Source organism: Geospiza fortis, unplaced genomic scaffold, assembly GCF_000277835.1.
Source record: "Geospiza fortis unplaced genomic scaffold, GeoFor_1.0 scaffold190, whole genome shotgun sequence".
NCBI lineage: Eukaryota > Metazoa > Chordata > Aves > Passeriformes > Thraupidae > Geospiza > Geospiza fortis.
In genome coordinates, this window is record NW_005054328.1 from 434,246 (window position 1) to 459,658 (window position 25,413).

Consider the following 25,413-nt stretch of genomic DNA (forward strand, 5'->3'; position numbering starts at 1 on the left):
AGATAGACAGGTATAACTGATAAATAATTCAAAATGCCTCTGATGAAATCAATTTCACTTTAATATATAAAAATTTTAATTTACACATTTAAATCTATAATTTCATAAAATTAATATAAAGACTGGAAATTTTAAATTAATTAAATTTTTCTGAATTTGTATTGTCATTATATCTTAACTTTGATGTTACAGTAGTATGGGGTTACATGTTCAAAATCTTAAGAAAAAGTAGAAAAATTAGAAAAAAAAGAAAAATATAGAAAAATAGAATAGATATATATTAATAGAATAGAAATATATACAAACAATAAAGATATATATGTAAAAAAAACAAAGATAAATACTGAAGAATGAATACATCTAGTTAAGTTTTAAACCCTGTATATTGACTGAAATAAGAGCAGTGAGAAGGGAGGAGATTCTGCCTCTGTCAGAAATTGATTAAAGTTATTTTGATTCACAGAGATGGAATGTACAACTGTTTACATTGTGAGAGCTTTAAAACTCCCATGAACAACACAAACATCTTTATTTTCAATGAAAATGCACATTATGAAGCAAACCTTAAGCATTTTTTAGTTTTGCTGTTTCTGGTCCCAGATTATTGTTCCTGATCCAACAGCAATGGCTACATTTTTGTTGAGTCAGATGACTGTTGTCACAACAACTCAGGTGCTTTTTCAATTTGAGTCAGGGAGATTACCTAAATGATGACTGAAATCCTTGCTATGATTGAATCAGAGAGTTTTGTGCCATGGGGATTACTAAAACCTTTTTTTTACACTGTTTTTTCTGACTTCTGAAAACTAACTGATGTCCAAAGGATTTGGCTCTTAGTAATTCAGCAATGAACCCAGGGGACAAGAGCATAGGCAAACACAAATTGTGCTGCTTCTTTGTACATCTCCATGGCACCTGTTGTAGGCTTCTGTTTCCGTAAAATGATTTACTAGCATTAGATGTGAAACAAAAAAGTTTGTCATCACAGATGTAATATTGCACTAGTGACAGAAAGTTTTGATAATAGGACAGGCCATGAATTTTCCTGTCAAATATAGCTTGAGACTATTTTTTCTTCAAATATTCATTTTTCTCTTACAATTGGGCTTTATTTTTTCATTTGCAAATCCTGTCTACTATTAGTTAAGCAGATTACTGGAATAACCATCAGCATGCTGTCAGCTTCTCTATAAGGCATTTCAACATACTATGTAAGATTAAGTTTTCCATGTAGTGTGATAGCTTAGGAAATGTACATAACAGAGAGAAAAACACCCCTTGAAGATAGTTTATAAAGCCTAGAAGTTCTTCTAATTCAATGAGATAAGCCTTCTAGATAGGATTCAGTAAACTGTTCTGAAGGAGTAAAAGTGATTACACAAAAATAATTTTCTGTTCTTTTATGAATGAGCAAAAATTTGTTTATCCCAATTGTAAAATGTTTTCTTTCTGCCTTAACCCTAGAATTACCAGATGTGATATTACCTGTCATATTTTAGGATACATAGCCTTGATCTCTATTTTCTATATTGGGCATAGGACACTATTCCAGGGGTGAGCTGGAGATTGGTGACCCTCACTTATTCTTAGTTTTTCTTTATAGTTTCTTAGATAGGAGCATGCTATTGAGGCATCAGTTTGAAGGGAAAGGAATTTGAGTTTTCCTGTGTACTGGCAGAGCTGGAATCTGTGGGATTCCCCTGTAGGCCACTGCCAGCTGAATTAAGAGGTTGCTGCTTGCAGTGTCTCCTTCCTCTGTGAGGAACCAGGAGATACACATGTACATGCTCATTGCAGTCTCACTGCTCACCAGGTAGCATTTTTTTTCCCAGATTCCTCTTCTCTTTCTACTTCTTATCTCACTTCTGTCTCATCTTCTCGCTAGCTTTTGTTTTCCATACTTCTTCCATGTTCCCCTTTGTCTCATTCTTCTGATCAGCCATTTGCAGGCTTCTTCCTGCAAGCAACAGATCAAGGGCAGCAGGTCCTTAATGCCATTCTCGTTATTCTTCAATTGCCTTTTGTTTCTCTTTTTATTTGCACACCAAGAGGCATATTATTCTTGTTGCAATACCCCAGCTAATGCAAACCTTAAGCCTGATTTGTCTTCATTTGAGTTAAGCAGATCCTCTATCTTTTTCATGGAAGGGGGCATGTCTGTAAGTAGAGTGTTACTGGAGAAGGAGATAAGTTTCTGAGTTGCAGGTAAGTCCTGTCCTGTTCTGTAATGGTGGGACAGACTTCTAGTATTTCACTGGGCTCTCAGATAAATTCCTGGATATTTAGCTTCTAAAAGGAAAAAAAATCAGAACTAATAACATGATGACTTGGTTAGATGGAAGCATTTATCCATAGTAAAAGCAAACAATAACTTTCTGGCACAGAGTAAGGTCCATGTTTACGTTATGGATGTTCCGATATTTAGACATCTGATAGATGCTTAAAACCTGATTGAGTGCAATAGTTGGCATGGACTGCTTTTGTAGTCAGCATCGAGAAACAGAAATTTTCAGAAGGCAGGTCATCTTTGTTATTGTAAGCCTCTTTCAGAATCAGGAATTCAGTATCTGCAAGAATATTATGTTTATCACTAGGGCAAGCTAGGAGTTAGCTGAAGAAATGTTAGGATTTAAGAGAGGGAATACAAGCTCAAGCAGCAGAATCTTTTTTTTTTGCATTGTGACTGTTCTTCCACAGAGACTGTTACTGATGAAATTCTTTTGAATCCAAACCTGTTTGTTGTCCTTTGTAGGCATCCTTGTGTTATTTCATATATAGGGGCTTTTTTAGGATTACTTCTTAGTGTATGACAGTCATATGAACCAGAAAGTTCCTTGGATACCTTGACTGTGTCTTGTGGGAAAGTTGTGCTGGATGTTGGAAGGGAAATTTCATAAGTGTCAGCAGAAATAAAAAAAAAAACAAATGAAAAACCAACCAAACAAAAAACAAACAAACAAACAAAACCCAACACACCACCCCACAATGAAATGATGGCACAAGAATTGAAATTTCTGGTATAATTTCTGATACAGTAGTACCATTCAAAAAGGGCTGCCCTGTTGGAAAGCCAAACAAGAATAAAAAGGCACAGTTGGAATATTTTGGCACTCTACAAACTTTGAATGCTTCAGGTTATCTTGTAGTTATGGATCTAGTAATAATTATGGTCTATTATACTAACACGATCAATCACTTTGCTGCATAATATTATTTATACTTTCAGTAGAGTTTCTTTAGAACTACATTTCTGTTTTAGTACTTACAGGTACTTAAATAGATTTTCTATTTCAAATTGTAAAGGAAAGTAAGGGAATCACAGATGTGCTTCCATATTGTCCTTTTTTAGGTCACTAACTGAAATGCAGTTAATATAAGGTGTGTTTTAGAAACAGAAATGCTTTTGTGGTAAAGCCAGGTATTCATAGCCTATTCTGTGCTAGTCCTTTTGTTGTATGTGTTGTTAGCTTGTGTTATGCTGTGTTCACACAGCAAACTCTGATCTTACAGGCTGAGAGAAAGTCAGTTGATGTACCTAGTGAAAGCCAACAGTACTTTGAACTTGCACAAATGTGCTACTTCAAATTACAAGTGATCTACTTGCAACTGGATAAACAGTGCTTATGCACTGTTGTGAGTGTGGCATTGCTGTAACTGGCAAGGGCATTTCACAGTAAGCTCTCCTCACCAATCTAGCAATCTGCTGCTTGTCATCTTTGTTTTACTTTCTTAAACCTTTTCCCTGTAGTTATTATAGCTGTCCATACTTATTTTAAATGCTAGGGTTCCAAAGGTATTTGATGCTTTACACTCTGAAACTGTACCTGTGAATAAGACATCAAGTAGCCAAAATGTTCTGAAATAGTGCTAGCTAGAATTCAGCCAAAGTGATTTAGGATATTTATTTAGATATGAATATTAAAAGTCTTGTACATGTTTTGCATGCACACACACCCTCCCTTATCCCACCCCAATACAAAGGTTAAAGACCTTTTTCCTTCTTTGCATTCTGGGTTAAAAACACACGCTGTCCTTTGGAAATAGATGCTTGCTGTCCAGTGGCCTTATGCAATTATTGCATTAGCATAAAGGGAATATTAAATTTAATAAAACATAAAAGTGGCATTTTATATTGCCCTTGTACCAGTGCAGGAGAATGTATAGAAATTGGGAGTAATAATCATAAGTGGTTCTTAGAAAACTGCCTTCCATTCACTGGTTTTTCAATATTACTTTATCAAAAAAAAAAAAAAAAAACCCACCCCAAAATTACAAAAAATATAAACCAGAGCAAACCCACAAATAAATAAATAAATTAAACAAATAAAAAACCAAAAGGAAACAATTTTTCTATAGCTGAAGGTAGTTAGAGAAATTAAATATAAGACGTTTTCAGTTGACTAGGTATCTAGACCTGAGTATGTGCATATGGCATAGACCAAATGCAAACTTTTTCAAATCCATCTTCAGTACCTGCAACTTAATTTGTGTTTAAACATCAGAATATAAAATGTGTCTTCATTTGCCTTATTTTGCTTTCATTTCAATTTAATTTGCAGAACGCATCAGCAAGGAAGTCCCACGCAGTCTCCTCCTGCAGACACCTCCTTCAGCAGTCGTAGGGGAAGACAGCTACCACAAGTTCCAGTAAGAAGTGGCAGTATAGAGCAAGGTATCAAATAATGAGCTTGTGATAGCTCAAACTCTTTGATTTCTTACCTTTCTTTACTTTAAGTCTTCTTGCATAACTATATGTCCAATGCTATAATTCTACCAGTAAAGTAATAGAAGAGAATGAAAGCATCTTTGCAGTTTGGGAAATCCGGTGAAGTTTGACTGGTGGGTTATTGCATGTGGTTTAATTGGTTTAATTGCCTTACTTTTCTAGTACCCTTTCATGTTTAGATTTTCTATTTGAATCATGGTAGTTCCCAACATGTCTACTATGTTATCAGAGAAAAAACAAACCCAAAACCAAATACCAACAAAAAACTGGGGCAAGGTTTTTTGGCAGTCTTACTCATTTCTTATTTTGTGATTTATATTTATTGTTGTGGATTAATAACATAGATTAATAATAATGTCACAGATCTATTTTTCTTCTGGAGTTCATAGTTCAGTGAATAAAGAATGAAAACAATTACCATGGGAAATGTGAGAGCACAGATCACCAGTCTTTTCTTGCTTACGAATAAACTGATCAGGCAGAGTGCTCCTTTTTTCTGAAAAAGACAATGTAGACCCTATGATTGTGGAAGAAGTTTCTTACCTACTGAGATCAAATAAGGATGTACATTGTTGTTTCCTTTTCTAGCAACATACTACACACAGAGAATGAGCTGTTATGGTAAAATGAAGTGGCACAATGGAAAAAATGTGTACATTCATGTTTTCTTCTGTGTTTAAAAAATCCTGGTTTCTCATTGACTACAAGCAACAACTGAGCCATATACTAGAAGGTTTTCTTCTGTGTGGGAATTAAAGAAATGCTTATAATGATGAAATGTTTTAATGCATTGCAGAACTGTCAGCAGATCATATTCTTGAACAGATAAAGTTGCTGACCATGACCACCTTATCATGGCAGATTACCAATGAGGTTTTCTTGTATGATGGCTTGCATTAATCTGCAATTAGTTTGCATTAATGTTAAGGCTTTGAGCTGGGATGGCATATAACACCCTGAATTAGCACATATAAAATGTACTCTTATTTTATAAATGTGTTTATTTTGAATGAATAATATACTGATATAAGTGACTTTTATTAACTTTAAACTTCCTATTCAGGTCCTCTCATTTTGTAGTGACTCTAGTACTGTCTGAATTATAAACTACATTCAGAGTTTCTATTTCTGCATATTAGCAAGTTGGGAGCTTTATAGGGAAATGTAATAAGTAATGAATTTCAACTTTCTTCAATATTTCTACTTCAATTTCAGAACTTGCTACAATATATAATGATGAATTAGCTTTTAATTTGATTTTAATTTGGCTTTCCTTTGCATATTCATATATCATCTTTCTGCTGGTCTTGGTAACTGGTGTGTGAGAGTAAAACACCAGTTTGTTTTGTTGAAGACATTAGAATGAATGTAGACCTTTCCATGAAAATGAGTAGAAATGGGATGTGTACAGAAGAGGAAAGAAAAAATGAAAGTTGAGCAGAAGGCCAAAACTACTCTGGGTTTATAAAGTTGTTGATAATGTGAACACTTGTAAAGTAATGCAGTTTCAGTGAACTCCTATTTACACTTGCACTTACTGTGCTCGCGCCTTTCACATGAAATGTGCAGGTGAGATGCGCCGTGGTTTGGTGTTGTTACAAATCGTGCCGCCGGTCACTGGGGCTGTTTCACAGCACTTGGAGTCCGCGCTTAAAGACATTTCCTTCTCTGCACAGTACCTGGGTTTCGTCTGCGTGACTGACTTTGCTTCTGAAAGGGAGCTTTTCTTATTTCACCCATGTTTAATGCTCTGTTCAGGCTCAGAACGTGTTTGCAGAGGAGTACTAAGTTGACTAGATTTTATAATACGTGTTTAAAAAATGGTGTCAGTATCTGTTGAAGTACATATACTAGTATATCTAACTTAGTACTACTGTAAAAAATTAAATTCACTAAGGCCATAAGACCACAGTACTTGCTCTGATTTTCAGTACCAGATTTTAATATTAGTTTCACCTCTATAATCCCTGACAAATGAGTACCAGAGTAAAATGTAGTGACCAGAAGTGATCTGACCTTAATGTAGTATTGATGCCAGAACATATTGAGGTCTGTAAAAGATTTGTATTAACTGTGCTTGGAACTGGCGTGTGTCCTTATTGGTTTAAATTCACAGTCACTGTAGATACAGATGATGTCAAAACCTAGTGCAATATCCTTGGAAATATTTCAAAATGCATTTTCTTCCTGTATTTTGATGGTCATCTTGGCATCATGCATTTCAAGGAAAACCTGTGTGATATGCCATAAAGTATCATTTTTATACTAAAGTACTTCTTTGCATTCCATAAGAATACTATTGTTTTATGAGGGTCAAATACTCATCTAAATATATACATCTATGAATCTAAATATATACATATATGCATTTAAGTCTGTTACACAAGGCATAGTGATTGCTGCAAAAAAATTACAAATTTGTATATCAAGAATGGGCTTATTTGCTGTCTTGAACATTCAGAAGACATAGAAGAATCCAGTGAAGTAATTTTATTACTCTTTAAAGTCCTCTTTATGGAACAAATGAGATTTAATGAAGGAGCTACAGACTGGTACCAGTTTCATGTGGAGAAATAGAGTGATGTTTTAAGTACTAATCTCTAATCTTTAGCTATCAGTTGTAAGTGATCATATCCATGCTACTAAGTCTTGGCTGACATATTTCAGACATTCCATTTCGTTGTCAAGTTTAGAACTAAACAAAAGCTTGTTTCTTTGTCTTTACCAAATGATGTTGTCTTAGTTACTACTCTGGTTGGAAGCTTGAGAATCATAAAAATTCAACTTACTAGAAACCAAGGTAGTTTTCCAAGATCCTGAATAATGCACATACTTTGTTAAAAAACAAACCAAACTCACAGAAGTAATTGTTACAGAGAAGACCAAAGTAGTGATCCTTATTCCATTATAGAAACAGAGTTGATCAGGACACTACTGATCAGGAATGGAGAAACAAACTTAAATGTAGCCGAAAAGATCAAGTTTAAGGATTAAAACCTTTAAACGGTGTTATAATTCACACTGGAAAAAAAGAGTGAAAAAATGACAGTCTTCTTGGCGATTATGTTCTGAAGGGGAGAGCAGATTTGTGTAGATTGCGAGTGGAGGTGAGGCAATAGTTATATTTGAGAAAATACTAACTAAATAATAGCAACTCGAGGACATGCAGGTTTTAAAAAGTGGATGCAGTTAAGACTGTAGGTTTCTGTAATTTTTAGGCAATGTGATTTTTATTTTTATTACAGTCATATTCAAGGATGACATAGTTGTATTTATTTCCTTTGCAACCCTCTCAGCAGTATTTATTAGAACACAATATTGGGATGCTGTTGTATTGAAAGGTATTGAGATGTTTGAATATTGAAAATTAGTCCTGTATAGGTGTATCTGTGTGTGTTTTCAAGGCATCACAATTTAATAGTAATTTCCCTAATTTATGCTACTAAAGAAGTGGTTTTGATTTTTCTTGTATTAATGGATGATTTTATAAAAGGACCTAATCCTATGAAGATGCTTTGGCTCAGTGACTAAAGCAGTGAAATTCTAAGCCATGGTAAGGACAATGGTGTATTCTCAATATGTCATTCTGTGCTGGGCTGTAAGAGACTTCATCACCGTATTTTTATTTGCATCATGTTTGAGTGGAACTGTGCAATAGTTAAGAGGGATGGGGATTCTGCATTGACTTTGCCTTTTAGCTGCTTCTATAACAACTTTGTTGTGTAGTTGCATGGTTTTAAAATTATACTTTTATATAAAGGGTACATCTGTGGTCTTTACTCAGTCTATCCTCTGTCCCTGCAGCTATCAAACATCCCAGGAATTCTTGCTTGACTATGATTTGAGGGTGGGTTTCTGCACTTTTGCATAATGGTTGATCATTGTATTGATCAAGGAAATGAATATACCAGCAGATAGTAGGGATTATATTATCTCTCCAGCAAGTAAATAACAAAGGAAAACAACACTGTTGAAATTAATGAACCAGCAATATAAATGTGCAATGGCTGTGGTATAGCAATAATCTTTCAGAGGTATTTTGTGCAAAACAGGTCTTACTCCCTCTATCTGCCTTCTGTTTGGGTCTTCTTTGGGTTTCTTATTCATAGCTTTGACAATGTAATTTCCTATTTCAGAAGTCACATAATTAGAGTAAGATTTGTGATAACAGCAGTCTGTTTCCACGTAAAGAGCATCTGTAAACCTGACTGGAGCAGTGGGGTTGTGTGTGTTTCCAGTGGCATCTGGCTGCAGCAGTAGGGCTCATGTGGTGACACTGAGCAAAGCAAATGTGCATCCAGCATTAGGTGTTGTTGTACCTTAGCTCGTGTTGGAAAAAGCTGTGTGCAGCATGTGTATGGAAGGTGAAGTGCGTGTGTGTGTGTGTGTGTGTGTGTGCGCTGCTGCTGTTACATGAGGGAAAACTACATGAAGATTCTGCTGGACCTGAATGAGGATTACGTGTATAAAGTTCATGTATGTGATATTTGTACAATGGTGACATTGCAGAGGAACAAAGTGTTTTGATGTCCATTATTTTTTCTTTTAACAAACAAGAATCAGAATTTCGTACAGAAAATCAGTGTCTTGTCAATTAATACATTGAGTTGCAAGTATCTTTTTATATGTAACCAATTTAAGATCCCAAAAGAAAAAGAAGTACTAGTGAAAACAGTTCTGTGTTTGTGTACTTGATCATTGAAATGTCGTTGCAGTGAGAGTATGGTTGTGGTAATGGTAAAAGATTAAACCTTTTCAGTCAAAAAATTTTTCAAATCTATCAGTATAATAATTGAGTGGCAGAAGAAAAAGAATAAGTCATTTCAGTTTTAAAATTCAGCCTATCAGTGTTGTTTGTTTTGTCTTCATATTTCTGGTTTTATTTTTAAATTATTAGGTGGCATTGCATATTTTGAGGCAGCTTGTGGAATCTTTACTCATGATGGAGAGTATTTTTCTTAGCACTGCTAACTTTCGCAAATGAGTGCAAGCCTCATAATCTTTTATGTTTTCCTTAAAAATGGATTTTTAATAGTCTGGTGGTTATTGAGTATTACAGTTAATAGAAAATAAATCTGTAACACTCATTATTGCAGAAGAGGCTTCAAATAGTGCTGTGTGGTTCAGAAGTAAGAGTGATATTTAAAACAAGGTTTTTATGTCATTCATAAATTTGGGTGTGATGATACTTCTCTAGTAGAATACTTAAAGATTCCACAATCTGGTTCTCTGTAACATCATTGTTCCTGTTACTTTTAAAGAAAAAGTCATAGACTTTATTATTTGTCATGGTTTATCACTTTAATTTTCTACATTACTTTTACATCTGCTGGAGTACTGACTACTGTACATGCCATTGTCACATGTAACACATTTCTTTATCTAACTTTAAATTTGCTGATTTCTTTTTCTGTTTCCATCATTCCGTGCATTTAATTCATTGAAGAGCAAGAGAATTTTAACTCTCCCACAAAAGGTAAATATTTATGTAATTTTTTACAAATGTTTGGCAACTGTTGATACTGGCTTTTCCTTCATTATACTCCATGTCAGTGCATAGGTTTTAGTTAACAGTGTTAACATACAAAAAGGTTGTTTCTCAAATATCTCTATGCTATCTGATGCCCCTCTTTAGAATGTGACAATGGTTTCTCTCATGATTTCTCATGTTCCTATTGAAATGCAATCTACTGGATTTAACAGAGGTAATAATGATATTTTACAGAATATGGCTCAGAAGGTGTTTGATTGAGTTAATGTTCACACAAAGACTTGAGATTTTTCCTAAATTGTTCTTGAGTTCTGCACAGCACGTGCTTCTAGTGATGCAACTATGGTCCTTGGCAGCAGTGAAGGATGTTTCCTAGGTGTGGGCTTAGGAATAGTTAAAGGTGAAACTATAGTTTCTTTAACTATAGTTAACTATAGTTAAAGGTCAGAAACTATTTTTTGTATGCAGAGACATTCTGAAGAACGAGCTGTGCTCTATTTGCGTGTCAGTCTCATGTCAGAAAGTTACTCCCATTGTGGGACAGGTTTTAGGGGCAGACATACAATGCTCACCTCTATGAATTTATGCCTTTGCGAATACCAGAGAATCAGTGAGCTCAAACAGCAGCTATCTAAAGCTGTCCCACAAAGTGGAAACTGTAGTCTGTTACGTCTCTGTCAAAGCCACATTGCAGAAAAGTCCTATTTTTTTCCCTTTTAGCTGAAAGTAGAAATTACTTCAAAATGCAAATGAAGCTCATAGAGAAAAAATTTTTTAAAAATGTACCCCTCCCTTTTAATGTCAAAATACTGTGCTACATAAGTATTACTAGCACTGATTAACCTTTTCTAACCTTTATTCCTGAGTCCTGCTCATCTTAGGAAATTCTGGTCTGAGTACAGGCTTGGGTGGGTCACAGCCAAACTGTGAGTTGAACTTGAATCAAAGTATTTCCTGCAACAACTTTACTTTCTGAAGGGATGAATACTTAGGTAAAAATAAAGCAACTTCTCCACTAGGTATGAACTCCAACACCCACATCAAACATACAGAAGTATGTTTTCATGATAATGTTAAAAAGAGATGAAAAAGAAATATGTAACTTAGGTGTTAGCAATTATATGTTATTTTTGCAGTGTTTAGAATATACTATGAAATGTTTTAAGAAAGTGCTAACAGTGGTTGATTTTACAAATTATTTCTGTCTCAGTATTTATATTTCTCTCAAACAGGACAGTACAAATCAATCTTACCTGTTTGTTGATTATGGCTCTGTCAAGATTTGGGCTGCAGTGGATATTTTTTTGTTTAAAGCAATGGACTTTGTGCAGACAAACTAGACTGTCTCTAACAGGTTTGTAAAAGAGCTTGTTTCCACAAGATTTGGATGGATCTGGCTCAATATTTGGGCATGTGTAGAAGGTGGTGGGATATTTACATGCACAGATTCCTCTGGCTCAAGGGAGCTGATGGCAGATGAAACCCAGGGGCTAAAAAAAACTGGGCAAAAGAAGAGCAGCCAGAAGAATGAAGCCCCAGCAGATCTGGGGGACCATAAATACCTTAATTTGAGCTGATTTACACTAGTAACTGTGTAAGAGGTGTGAAGATTAGATATCACCTTAAAAGAGGTGATAAGATTAGATAGTAGGTGAGTTAGAGATGAGGATGGGGGAGTTACAGAATGTTTTATGAAAGGAGACATAAATGTGAGGGAGAGCATATACTACAGATGTGAACAACACTGACCATATGAGTGTGCAACAAACATCTGTTCCATCAATGGAAAAGGTTGCGATAAAGTCTTCAGCAGATTATGAAAATGTTGGGGTTTTTTTGCTGCCAAAATCAGTGGTTTGTTGTTTTGTAGGTTTTTTTTCTTCCCTAGTTTTAAGAGGTTGGTGTTTGTTTCCTTGTTGGTTCCTTTTACATAGAAGCTTTTCTGTGGATCATCCCTGAAGCTCTTTGAGAAAGAACTGAATGTTGCATCATCCATTTCAGGTTTCTGTATCTTCCTTCTGGAGTGAGTTGTTAATTATCAAGATGGCCACCATCCCTTTGTGTGTACTGAGAGATCCCAGCTCATCTCCCAGCTTGGAAATCTGACTATGTGCCTTGGTTGTGCCTTAATTATGACTGGGAGGAGGTCCAGAGAACTTTTTAGCTCCCATGGAGAGGAAATCCATGCACACAAGCTTGAAGTAGCTACAGCAGGTTCTGGTCAGGTAGAGCAGGGTTCAGAACTCTCTCCCTCACTATCTGCATGTTGCCATTATTTTTTGAAGTTGTTTATTCAAAGAAGTCATAGCAAGTTCTTCATCTTGGCAACAAATTGATTTTTTGGTTTTACTTACATTTCAGAACGTTTATCTGCTCGTGATTTTGTGTGCTTTTTAAATTTCCTGGTAGAGTTTGCTGTGAATTTTTAAAGCCATGAAACCTATTGCAAGGATATTTTGTGTGTGCATACTGCAAAACTCATGCTGCAGGATCAACAGAAATGAAATAGAGACTCTCTGTATCATTTCTGAAATGGATCATCCTGGTCCAACACCAGTGTGACTTTTCTGTCCCACACAGCCATCTCTGCACTAGAGGACTCTCCCATCCAAATCTTGTTGCTGCTTTATTTCCTTGTCTTTCTTATGGACATGAGTTCTGCCTAGTTTCTTCCTCAGCTGCCACTTCTCAAACCAGATTTTTTTTTATTATTTCATATATAAGACCTCAAACCAGATAGTTTTTTTCCCCCGATTCCTATCCACAGAACATCTAAGTTGCTCAGACAGATTAATTTCCTAGCTTTTGCTGTGTAGAAAGGCTGTGTACATGCTTCTTGATGGCGTTATAGCTGTAGCTGTTTGTCACTGTTCAACATTTCCTCCTAATATGAAGATTGAAATTGAAGAATAGGCCAGACCTCTCCTGTCTTCTGGAATAAGTGCAGTTCTCTGTTCCCCTGCCTGAACCTGTTGAGTTTGCCCCAGAAGCATTGATTATAAGTTTAGGAGATAAATTTTAAATTCAACTTACTTTTCAGTACTTTGTTATGTGAGAAATCTTTGCGTCATTTTAACTTGTAGATCTTTTCTCTTAAAGTTTGCATCATAAAGAATGGATGTGTGATATATTCTGGAGAGAGTTGCAGCTATCTGAAATCTTGATGCTTTGTTATGTAGCTTACTCTGACATTTAATAGTGCATGTAAGACTTGGAGTTTTTCCAAGCCATACTGTTTTCCTGCACCTCCTCATTCTGCTTTGACCATCTTGAACAGAAATATGAAGTGCCTCAAGAGAAAAGGCTGCCTTTTTTGCAGACTTTATCATTACAGAAAATGGTATGGCCAGTGCTAAGACATCCATAGGTTTTCTACCATCTAGAAAAGCACAGTATGGTTACCAGTTTGAATCACAGACCATGTAATGTCACCAGTCATTCTGGCATTCTGAGCAAGAATGTCCTTTTAGAAAGGTATTTTCACTTAATGAGTGCAAGGGATGGAAATTTGTTCCTGGGCTTAATCACTTGACTTTTATCTTTAAAACATATATCTTTTTACTTATCTGATTTACCTACCCTTTTTGAAATATATGAGGGGATTCTTTTTAGATGTTATTTATTGACAAAATACACTGTTTTCCAAAATTTTCAGAATGTAGAGTCTCTTGATAAATGTTGCAATATGAAAGAGGTGGATATGCAAAGAGTTAGAGCTCAAGAGTAAAAAAACTAGAACTAGAAAGGCAGCTACAGCATCTTTGCTGTTTCTTGCTAGTTCATTATTGCTGCCTATTATACAATCCTTATTTAAATGATCCCATGTAAGTTTTATACATTATGCTGTTAGCCTAATAGATGGGTGTTTAAGGCATCATGTCATTTGGGAATTTTGCATCTAGCATGGAGTTTAAACCCCCTATTAAACCTTAAAAGGAGAACTTTAGACCTTAAAATTACTTCTGTTTCCTTTGTACTGGCCACTACTATTAGTGCTGCTTTTGCAGCTCTCAGTGATTTTCATAGGATAGGTCTATTGTTGATGCTAATGCAAGTTTAATTCCTTATAAAGTCATATTTCTTGAATTGTTAGATTCATAATCTGTGGATAACAGACATATGCCATATGACACATCTGTCTAGAAAGGTTTTATTAAAGAAAAAAGGAAATCTTTATCTGCCCTACTACACCTGATATTAGTACAGTACATTGATTATTGTGTTATTTTGTACATAATTGAAAATGTACCATATATTCTGAACATTTAGGATTCTAGGCAGTTCTAACTTCTCCCTCAGTTGAACACAATTTAGGGCTTGAAACATGCCCATAGCAGTTTTCTGAGGATAGTAATAAAGATGAGGACTGTCAGCTAGTTAGTGGCACCAGATGTAACTGTGTAAATTTTAACATAGTAGTCATATATTTAGAGGAATGTCACTAGCACATAAAATCTTAGTAAACAGGTAAAGTCTTTGAAAAATTAAGTGGCTATCTCCTCTAAGAAAAAACAACTGTTAGTCTGTCCTAATTTTCTTTGAGGGTAGATTGCTGGCTGAAGATAAGATCTGTAGCTATTTTCTTTAGTTTATTCCATGCCTCTTTCAAGTAGTGTCCTACAGAATTGCATATTGTAGGCTACCCCCAGTTTTATTGCTGAGTATGATGCTATACAATATGGAATGGTCCCTCTGGTCAGTTGGGGTCACCTGTCCCACCTTTTTCTTTTCACAGCCTACTTGGGGGCAGGGGGAAGCCAGGACAGGGCAGGGGGCTGCAGCATGAGGAACAGAGAAGGCCTCGGTGCTATACAGGCACTGCTCAGCAATTGCTAAAACACTGATGTGTTATCAACACTTAGTCACAACTAGAAGAACAGGCAGCTGTGAAGAAAACTGCCTCCATCCCAGCCAGACCCAGTACACCTGGGATTACAGGAGTCAGACGGGTTTATGAATAGATTAATGGAATTGAAATATAACATTTTGATTCCATTCATATATGTGTCTTTTCTCTCCTGCATGGCTTGATTGTTTATGTACATCATTGTTGCTAACCTTCATGTGGTTTATTAGTAGTAAGCTTTGGCTATAAAGTTGCACTCTTTATTTAAGCAGTCTGATCAATGAGTTCTCTCAATTAGTTTTACACTGATCAATCTCACATCTGAATTATCAGCCCTTGAAGAGGTGAGAGTTACAGCTCTTTGAAGTGTGACTTCTGACACCAGAGAACACATTGACACTACTGATATTGATGGTAGCTTTATCACTATTTTGAGACACTTATGGTAAATCTTCATTTTTTAATTCTAGAGCCACTATAGAGTTTAAAGGTCTTGGGATTAGAGTGCTTTGATCTCTAAATTACTGGGTAGTTCTACCTCTCAAGACCTCCAGGAAAAGCACTCTGTAAATAGTGATGTCCTTAAAGAAAGTAGATCCATATTTTTCTAAGAGACAGGCTAAGTACTTTTTATGTCAAGTTTTTGTTACCTGTGGTAACCCGCCATGTTCCAGGAAAGCAATGTGATCATATGGTGTTGTTACCTATGGTTGTTACAGTTTTGCTAATGTGCTTTTGCTCCTGTGTTAGACTTTTTTCTGCTTCTAATGATTAACATGTAACGGTTTTCCCAAGCCACTAGTCAGGCAGATAAAATTTTCCATCACACAACTGAGCTACATTCAACATATGCTCAGATGTGCATGGTAAATGAAGCTGCAAGGAACACAGCTGGATTTTCTAGAGTAGTTTCATGCAACTGCATGCTTAGAAATAAATTCACAGCTAATTGGTGCTAAATTGCATTATATTTCATGCATTAAATCAAATTTTTCCATTGGAGAATTATATTTACTTCACATTGCTCATTAATTGTTCTCACATTCTTTGATATAGTAATATGTGTATAAAGAAAAACCAGATCATAAATGTATTAAGTTTAAGGACTTAAATATAACAAAAGTCAAGAATTACAGAATTAAGGTTGAATATTTACTGAGTCTTGACTGCAGTAATAACCTCTGAAATAGCATTAAATTACATTACAGAATATTCTTTCGCAGGTAGCATAGCTAATACAGGGTAACAAACCATATATATTACTTAGTATAACATACAGTTGACAGGCTAAAGGACCTAAAATTCAAACAATGAAAGGGTTATGTTTAGAGTAACTCTAATCTGTGCACCGTACACATGTAGGGCTAAATTTTTAAAGGGGTCTCATTTTTCCCTCTGATTTCAGATCCTCAGTCTGTTTCATGCACGTATGATAGGATTAAGATACCAATTTTTTTTTACTTCAGTCCCTAATTGATGTATCTTAATCCTATCATATCTGTCCTTAACATAAGAGGCCATCTTTAAAAATTTCACCTAAAGTGCTCAATTTTGCCTTCAGATACCTCCATGCAACTTCCATTGAAGTAATTGGAGCTGTGCCTGCATATCTGATGGTGGAACTGGACTCATTGCAATTAAGGTACACATTTACTGGCATAATTAGTCATCTGGAATAATTGCTGGGCCCAGTGTGACATTCTGCATGTGCAGAATTTGCTAGATTGGACTTTGCATTATGGGAGACTGAAGATAATGATAACTTTATTTCATGCCTTAGATTTATAATTGTAGCAGAATTTTAATGTAGTTTCTTGTACTTATTTTTCTTATTTTTAAATAAGAAGTGCAGAAGGAATTCACAATGATGCCTTTGTATATATTTTCATACCCAACCAGCACACAGACATTCTGACATTTCCCTGAGCATGTTACAAATGGATTGTGCAGGCACAATTGTGACTTGTGCAGTAATTTACAGTTTAAAATATCTAATCCTGAGTGTAGTGGTTTTTTTTTTTTGGCCTTATATCTTTGTGCTGGCAAAGCACAGACCAAAAAATAAATCTGTAAATAATGCCACAGGGTATAACTAACAGCATAAAAGCCACACATGAGGACTTTAGTACCTCTTAATTGAACATACATAAAGTACTTATTTTCCAGTAATTTAAAATTGTCTGTGTTTTGTGATTACAAGTTGATTACATGCAGCTTTAATATAGGTGTCTCTCTCCTGTCACTGATCTGGGGAGGGGCTCTTTGACTTAGAAAAATAGTGGTTTTGTAGAGAGTAATATAAATCCATGGTTGGCACAAAAGCAGAAGATTTTGTGGAGGTTGCCTTAAATAAAACTAAATTCGTGACACATAAAAAATTCCAACTTAAAATAAGTTTTTCTGAGATGTTATAAACTGTTAAACTACAATGAACATAGTGAATACTCCTGTGATTTAGAATAGTTGCTGATAAATATTTGGGTCTAGTTCTAGAACTGCTAAAAAAGAAACAGTTGTCATGGTATTGATGTTACCTGTATTGCTTTGAATTTAAAATGCTACAAAGTTTGAGAATAGCAGAATATGTAGATCCCTCTGAAATTTATTTACTACCACAAAGATTAAGTTACTTGGAGGAAGCCTTGGCCCAGGGGCATTTACAGCACTCTCTCTGTTAGTGCAAGGTCAAATGCCTGTGGCAGGCACATCCAATATGAGTTGCCATAACTTGTTCAAGTTGAAGATGCTCTTCATAGCACCAGAGCTCCTTGAAGGTGCAAGATATCTGTTTTTAAAGAAACACTGCCATATGGAAGTTGAAAACACAAGAACAAATAATTATTTGAAGTAAAGGTGATCATTACAGGACAAAGTAGTGATTTTAAAGGAGGTCTTGTTAAAGAAAAACCAAACTACTAGAAAATAACTGTGGTTTTGATATGACTGGTTGAATGGAGAAATTATTCCTCTCAAATAGCCTTAGCTATGTTAAACTGCTATGTTTCAAGATAGTAGAAGGAGTTAATTACTTAAAAAATAAATTTTAATACCTGTTTCATGCATTAATTCTTAGAATGCTACTGTAATATTTTCTACATTTAAACAAACACATGCTTAGATGATCATGGATTTACATCCCCTGCATCGAGAATATTTAACAGGTGTATAATTCAGCCCGCCACCTAAATTTTTTCACTCTTTTCATATCTGTTGCACCAGTTTGATTATATGTAGAAATTGGGATGTCTGCCCATTTTCAGGTAAAGACTCTCACAATGAAAGTGGTTGATTTATTGACATTAGTGTTCCTCTGTTCTGTGCTTACACCCTGCTTGTTCTACGTTTGTACATTTCTTTGTTTTGTTGAAATGGAAATGAGCTAAAATTGTTGCTAAACCATTTGTTTTTTGCAAAACTTTTTCTCTATTTTTAATTGATTTTCATTGTGTGTTTTTGCAGCAAGCTTAGTAGTGGAGGAGCGAACGAGACAGATGAAAATGAAAGTGCACCGTTATAATCAGACATCAGGGTCTGGTTCTAGCCAAGAACATGAGCGTGAGCAATATACCAAGGTAAAGTCAGTAGTCTTGGAATGATACTTTGGCTTGAAAATTGAAGGCATAAACTTGTTTATTTAAAATATTTTATAACCTTCAAGAACACTGTATTTTAAATCCTGACAGAAATGTCTTCAAGTAATAGCTTTTTAGCATCATTTTTGCCCCCATAGAGTTAGTCTTTGACATCAACTAAAATGAATCTAGAAAAACCAATATGCTTAAAAACTCCAGGAAAGCTTTTCAGAAAGAAAAAGTTCAGGAAAGAAAGAGCCTTCAACAGCTGTTAAAAAGAGACTTATCACATCTGGCTTAGGAAGTCATTAGATTTCCAGTCTCTGGAGTTTGGAAAAGAAGGCCATGAAAGAGTAGGTTGGCCCTTGTTGCTCTCTGATGTAGAGAGATCTAGACAGAACTAGGTCCAATCTCATGCAGATGTTCTCATATTTGTATAATTTTTATGCATCCTAATAATGTCAGAGATAAATTTATTTCCTTTCTTGAACTGCCTACTGATTACTTTGATTTCCTTTTCTACTAAAAGTGTAAAGAGTTTCTGTGATAGTGGAATATGTTGGAATTACGTTAACAAAGTTTTATAGAGGGATTTTGTTTTCTTGATAAGGCTAAAATGATAGGCCATAACTTTGTAATTTTAACTGTGTAGGGTTCTAAGCAAACTGATGAAAATGTCTTGCACATCTGCACTGCTGCTTACAATTCAAGCTGTGAGGAGCTGGATGCTCCTGGAGATACAGGTTACAAGAATGTGTAAGTGAGGTACTCATCTAAAGCAAAATCACAAATTTACTTAGGAATGGTTAAATAGGAAATCTGGCAGCTAAATTTTAATACCTAACAGATTTGAAAGATTGGTTCAAAATCATGTTGCAGTTAAATATGAGGACAACTTTAATGAGAACTTAAATGAACAGTTCTCAAAAGGAAGAGTAACAAGAGAAACAAGGCTTTAGGTCCTCAGTGGCCAAATTGTGGGATATCAGTGCTATTAAAAAAACTCAACAGCTGGGGTAGAAATATCCAATGAGATCCTCTATCAGAAGCAGAAATTTGTTTAATTAAAGCAGCTCAATTGCTACTGGGTTTACTGCTACCTTCAAAAGAGGTCCACTCTGGGCAAGAGGGTGAGATGCAGTGCATCTCTGTGGTCCTTCCCAACCATTTAACAAGGTAGGAAAAGATAGTGAAAATAGGGTTGATAAAATTTTCATTAGAGAGAGGTTATATGCTGTCGGAGGAATTTTGCCAGGATGACCAGAGACCTTTGTTCAGAGTCAAAGGCCGGGTTTCTGAGTTAGATTATATGTTACAGATTGATGGAAATTTTTGTATTTATCATTCTGAAACATATCTTTTGATCTTAACTCTCTAATATTTATGATAAGCATCATTTTGGCCCTCCAATTATTGTTTTTCTTATTTGATCAGTGTAGATCCAATATATGGTTAAATAGTTGTTAGGAAACATCAACCTGCAATTACAAATTTCTCTTATTCTTAGAACCTTGAGGTGTTTAGGATCTACTTTTGGTTTCAAATGCATGTGGAAATCAAACTAGAAATCATATTGAGTACTGAATCAAAAGAACACTGAATTATTCTATTCAGAATTTTGCTTCATTTCACTATGGTGATAGTCATCACCTTAAAAATGCTACCAAAGCAAACTTTATGCAACTGTCTTTCTCTATCCTGAGAAAATGGTGAAAGAGTCAAGAAAATAGAGACAGATGAAGATTTGGACATTTCAAAATGTAGTATGTTATATCAGCTGTTGTGGTAAAGCTGATGACTGAGACTTCTCAGAACTGAAGATTGTACCCAATGTCTGCTGCTGAAGTTTCTGAAAAGTCTTCAAAACTGCAGAAACAAGACTAACTTTAAATGAAGAAATAAAAAGTATTAAGTGGTATAGTAGGCATTCTGAAATAGTGAAAAAGAAATATTAGCTGACTATTAAACAAAAAGCAATTGCAAGTAGAGTTTTTCCCTCTTTAACCAAAATGCTTCTTTCTTTCTTAAATAGCAGTGTTTTCCCACTGCTCCAGAAAATAAATATATTTATTAGGGAAATTATACTGTACTGAACATAGAGAAAATAGTCCATTCTGCATTTCAGAGCAATCAACTCACATGGGTTTGATTCTTCCAATATTTTTGCATTTGCAAATATGTTTGTTCTATTGCATAGAAAAATTCTCTAAACCATTCAAAAATTTTCCTTCAGTATGGGACTGGATCGTATTTGCAACGGTTAATTATGCATATACAAAATAATTCCTGAAAGTTAAATAAGTTTTCTCTTATATTGAAACAACCCTTTTTTAAACAGAGATATTGTAACTGGTCTTTTGCAATTTCCAGTCAATTTCTGATGCATTATAGTTTTGGAATTTTTCCCACTCAGTTTCTTAATTTTCTAGTTACAGTAAGCAAGCAATAATTTTCCAAAAGTGCACTATGCAGGTTTCCATTTTGAGCATCCATTAGTGAATTTAGAATAGGCAACTGTCCGCCCTGCAACACTTGTATACGTCTTCATGGCTGTTCCACTCTGTTTGGAGACTTTCACAACGCTCACATCCTTATTTCCTCCCAGTGCAGTGGAAAGACTCCATCATTTATGTGAAACAATTAATTTCTAATAAGCTAAAAAAAGAAAAAAAAAGGAAATTAAAAAAGCCACCAGACCTCTGACGATGTCAAAAGAGTTTGAATAAGAGCTTTAAACATGTCTGCCTTCTTTCTTTTATATTGGTGAGGTGTAGTGGCTAGTGTGCACATATTTGTGCTGTTTCAGTGCTTGAGAGAATCAAAACATTTGGTGGCATAATTCTGGATTTGCACGGAGGTGAGGTGAATTACAGTGTAATGCAATTTTAATTCAAAATACAATAAGTTTTTTTTATTCCAGATGCCACATGTAGAATACAAAAACAATGCTGCAGCTGCTCTGGCTTAAGATTTTTTTGAAGTTCTGTTTATTCAAGAGAGTTACTGATTAGAGCACTGTAGTTTGTACTTAAAAAGGATGTCGCTCTATATTTAGATGCAGTACTGACTTAAGACTGTATGTGATTGAAAAGCATTGAGCATAAAAGTGTAATCATGGCATTTGTTCAGTGGCACTGTGGATTTAGCTCAGTAGTTACTGTCTTAACTCTTATGTGTTAGCAGTTAATGTCTAAAGCAGGGGCTGGGTAGGATACTTGACCTCATAAGGAGGCTGGTTATGTTAAGCTATGCTGGGTAAGGCATCTAGGATTGTATATAGAAGCTACTTTTGGCCATAGATGTGTCATCTTCTTTTGGTCCTCTTCCCCCACCTTGAAGAAAAAAATCTTTAATATATGTTGTATTAAGATGTCAGTCACTCCAGTACTGGCTGGATTTCACAAAATTTAGTGAGTTCCATTCATTTGACCTGTGGGCTTCACTGCAGTTTCCTCATGGTTTGACTTGGTCATTTTTACTGTTCCCTGTTTGGAAGCTGAGCTGTGTTCATAGGAGTTGGATACAATTGTAGGAAGAGTTTTTAGAATCACTGGTGCTTAGTGGCCCCTGGACCATGGTGTGAGCTGCTCCTAAGACAGAAGCTGGTGGGAGTCAGTGGTGAGCCCTGAACAGCCTGAGGTGCCAGCTGCTGGGCTGTGAATGCCAGCAGCTTTCAGAGCAACCCCATGTGAGCAATCATAAAACTCAAGGTGCTTTGTGCAAGATTCAGTGTTTTCTGACAAAATTCCTCATTAGAGTGCCTCAAAAGATAGCTGTGATCTCAAGACTTCTGTAGGCCCTGGATGAATCTGTGCATCTGGTCTGTATTTCTCTTTCCTCATGTTAATGACCTCATTTTAAACCCATTTTATTGTCTCAATTCATTTCCTCATTTTAAGCACATAATGAGGTATATATTTGTCAAGGTTAGTCACCTGGGGCTTTTTGCAGTCAAAGGACAGCACACTCATTTAATTTTCAAAGCTCTGAACTCTTGCTGTATTCTTCATGGTTTTGGGAGTTAAATCTAGGAATATAAATACTTTCATATTAGAAATACTTTCTAATATGAAAGATAATCCAATTATAATGAACTGTTAAATGACTTCTAAGATGTGCCTTATAATCAGTAAAATTGCTAGCATTGTTAGTCATGAAGAAGCTGTAAAATAATTTGTGAAGTGCACTTTTAGTCTGTGGCTATGCTCTTCGCACTGATGTTAACACATCTGCAGTTCATCATAGCCCTTTTTTCTCATTTTGCTGGTGAGCAAGAAGCAACAGCTCCACAGGTGGTAAAGTGAATGGAAGAACTACATTCCAGCTGTTTATGGATGTCTGTTTTTGTAATGCAGGCAAGGAAAGCACAGATATTTTTGGCATTTGAAACTAGCTGTTATTAATGTTTAAAAAACCAGACCTACTCTTTAGTAATTGCTATTGAAGTTGCTGCAAACTTCAGTGACTCTCCTAATGTGATGAATAGTGCACCTTGGAAAAGAGATGTTACATAAGCTTTAAGATATAGAGCTGAAAGAGAAGTGGTTGCACTGAAAATATACTTCATTTTGAAGCTTGAAAATGATGTAATTTTAAAATATAACATATTAGGGAAACTTATTGAAAATATATGTGTGGTTTCAAAGAGCAGCAGTTTCTTGCTTTACTGTAGAACTTTATCATATTATTTTTGAGCTGGAAACCTGCAGGCATTACTTCTTTGCAGGTACCATATAAGAGGATCTTAGCGCAAGTTATTATTTTTCTTCTGAATTGTACATTCAGGTGTATTGCAGCAGTAAAATATTCTCATTTTAATGAGCACTGCTTTGTGGAATAATACTATTTATTTCTCTCTGTATTTGAAGGGAAAAAAGGTTAGCTTCAAAATTGCCTTAATTTTGTTCATCTGTTAGCTGAGATGACTGATTATCAGATTGTATCAGAGGCAGGTAGGAAATCATTAGGACAACTTGTATGCCTCCTGTAGAAGTCAGTGAATTAATTAGAAGCAGCAGGTATAAGAAGGAAAAACTAAATCCAGAAGTAGTGGTAGGAAAATGCAAACTCTGTAGCACTCAGCATTAATTTTCAGCATCATTACTTTTTGTGCTAATCTCTATTTCTGTGAAGGGAAAGCTTTCAGTTTCTTGGGAATCACAGCTGTGACATATAGTGTAAAGGGATAGGAAAAGCTCAGCCGTGCCATGAAAATCTCATTTAGGTTGTTTTTTGCAGTGTGATTTCAATACAAGGCAAGTAGAAGACATGGATTCAGTTTTTTCTTTATGTCCCATCTCACTATAAAATTCTCTGTTTACCAGCATATGAAAAACTGTCTTTTAAGCCAGTCTGATATCTACAAAACAATTCCATTTTTCAGACTGCCGGACTATAGGGAGCAAAACAGAGTGAGGGTATCCATATAGCCCCCACTTACAGGATGATACCTGGGCTGAAGACCCCTGCACCAGTAAATGGTTTCATATTGATATTGAACTGTCAATTGTGAGGCTGAATCTCTAAAAAGCCATAGATACATGAACTGGGACGTCTAACTTCTCTCCCAGTATTCTAACCAGTAAGCTGCACAACCATGCTTGATGCTTTCCCCCTCTCCCCATCCTTCCCAGCCCACCTGGATGCCCCATGAAAGGTGGAACAAATTCAGTACAAGTGAAACAGGGGGTCTTTTTCATGACAAGTCCAGTCCACCTGTTGAATTATAAGTTAAGTGCTAACAGCTTGATTCAGGTGTGGCTTGGAACCAAGGCCAACAGCCAAAACCTCCCTCAATATTTAGAAGAAAGGCTTCCAGCAGGAAAGCTTCCAGAAGTCACTGCATCTGGCCTTGGTGGTTCTCTGATGGGGGAGTCTGCTTTCTCCAGCAGCATGTTGTGGTTGCTCAGGGACCACCTAAGTCTTCTACCACTGCAGGTTCACTGCGTACACTCTCAAACCAAAGGCCACAAAGAGAATATGGACTTTTTGGTGAGGAAGAGAAGTAAGTGGACATTATAATGGCAGAGGGAAGAAGCCAGATTGTCTTCAGCAAATACAAAAAAAGCATGGAGGTGTTTCTGAAACAGTCTTTTGCTATATCTAAGAAAAGCCATGCATTTGAGAGAGATTGCTTGGTTATATTTTAAACAAAGAATTTTTGAAACCTCAGCTTCAAAGGATTTATTTGTAGATATAATCTCAATATATGGGATGGGTGAAATCCCTATTTCACTGAAATCAACAAAAAATTTATTATTTAATGGGATGATTTTGCAGATTGCCAGTCTGTTTAGCTTAATGGAAAGCCAGATCATTGCATGTGTCCAGATGGTTTTCATATTTTTACACGTCTCATTTAGAGTAGCTTGAGGGATTCATTAGAAATTCTTTAGGAATTTTGCATAAAACATCAAGTCTGATTCAGGCCTGGAGCAGTTTAACTTATGCTGGAGAGAATTAACCATTCAGTTTTCCAGCCTCTGAATGTTTATATTTAGCCCCAGTAAAAAGTTTTCAAACTTGTATTCTTGCTTTGAATATTTTTTTTAGACTTTAGAAAAAAAACATGTTATCTTATTATGGAATAGGTCTGATAAGAATTAGTATGCTTTGTGTTTCCATTTTGGAGTTACTATTTTATCTTGCAGTCTGAAGGATAGCAATTAGCAAAATTGTTTAATAGAATCTACAAGCCATTAACAAAAGGTGATCTGAATAAACATATCAGCATAGTCTCACCCGATTAGGCATTTACATTCAGTAAAATCAAAATTCA

At 35.6% G+C, this 25,413-nt stretch overlaps 1 protein-coding gene across 25 annotated transcripts in view; it reads left to right on the plus strand.

Moving 5' to 3' along the window:
• RIMS1 (regulating synaptic membrane exocytosis 1) overlaps positions 1-25,413 on the plus strand; it is a 191,591-nt gene that overhangs the window by 105,612 nt on the left and 60,566 nt on the right. For 17 of the 25 annotated variants that reach the window (XM_031057153.1, XM_031057154.1, XM_031057158.1 and 14 more), the window contains 2 exons: positions 4,560-4,672; positions 18,523-18,635. In XM_031057153.1, coding sequence (XP_030913013.1) covers positions 4,560-4,672; positions 18,523-18,635 — 226 coding nt within the window. Of the gene's footprint in view, positions 1-4,559; positions 4,673-16,624; positions 16,706-18,522; positions 18,636-25,413 lie in introns of those variants that run through there. The other 8 variants (XM_031057178.1, XM_031057170.1, XM_031057173.1 and 5 more) reach the window with 2 other exon arrangements.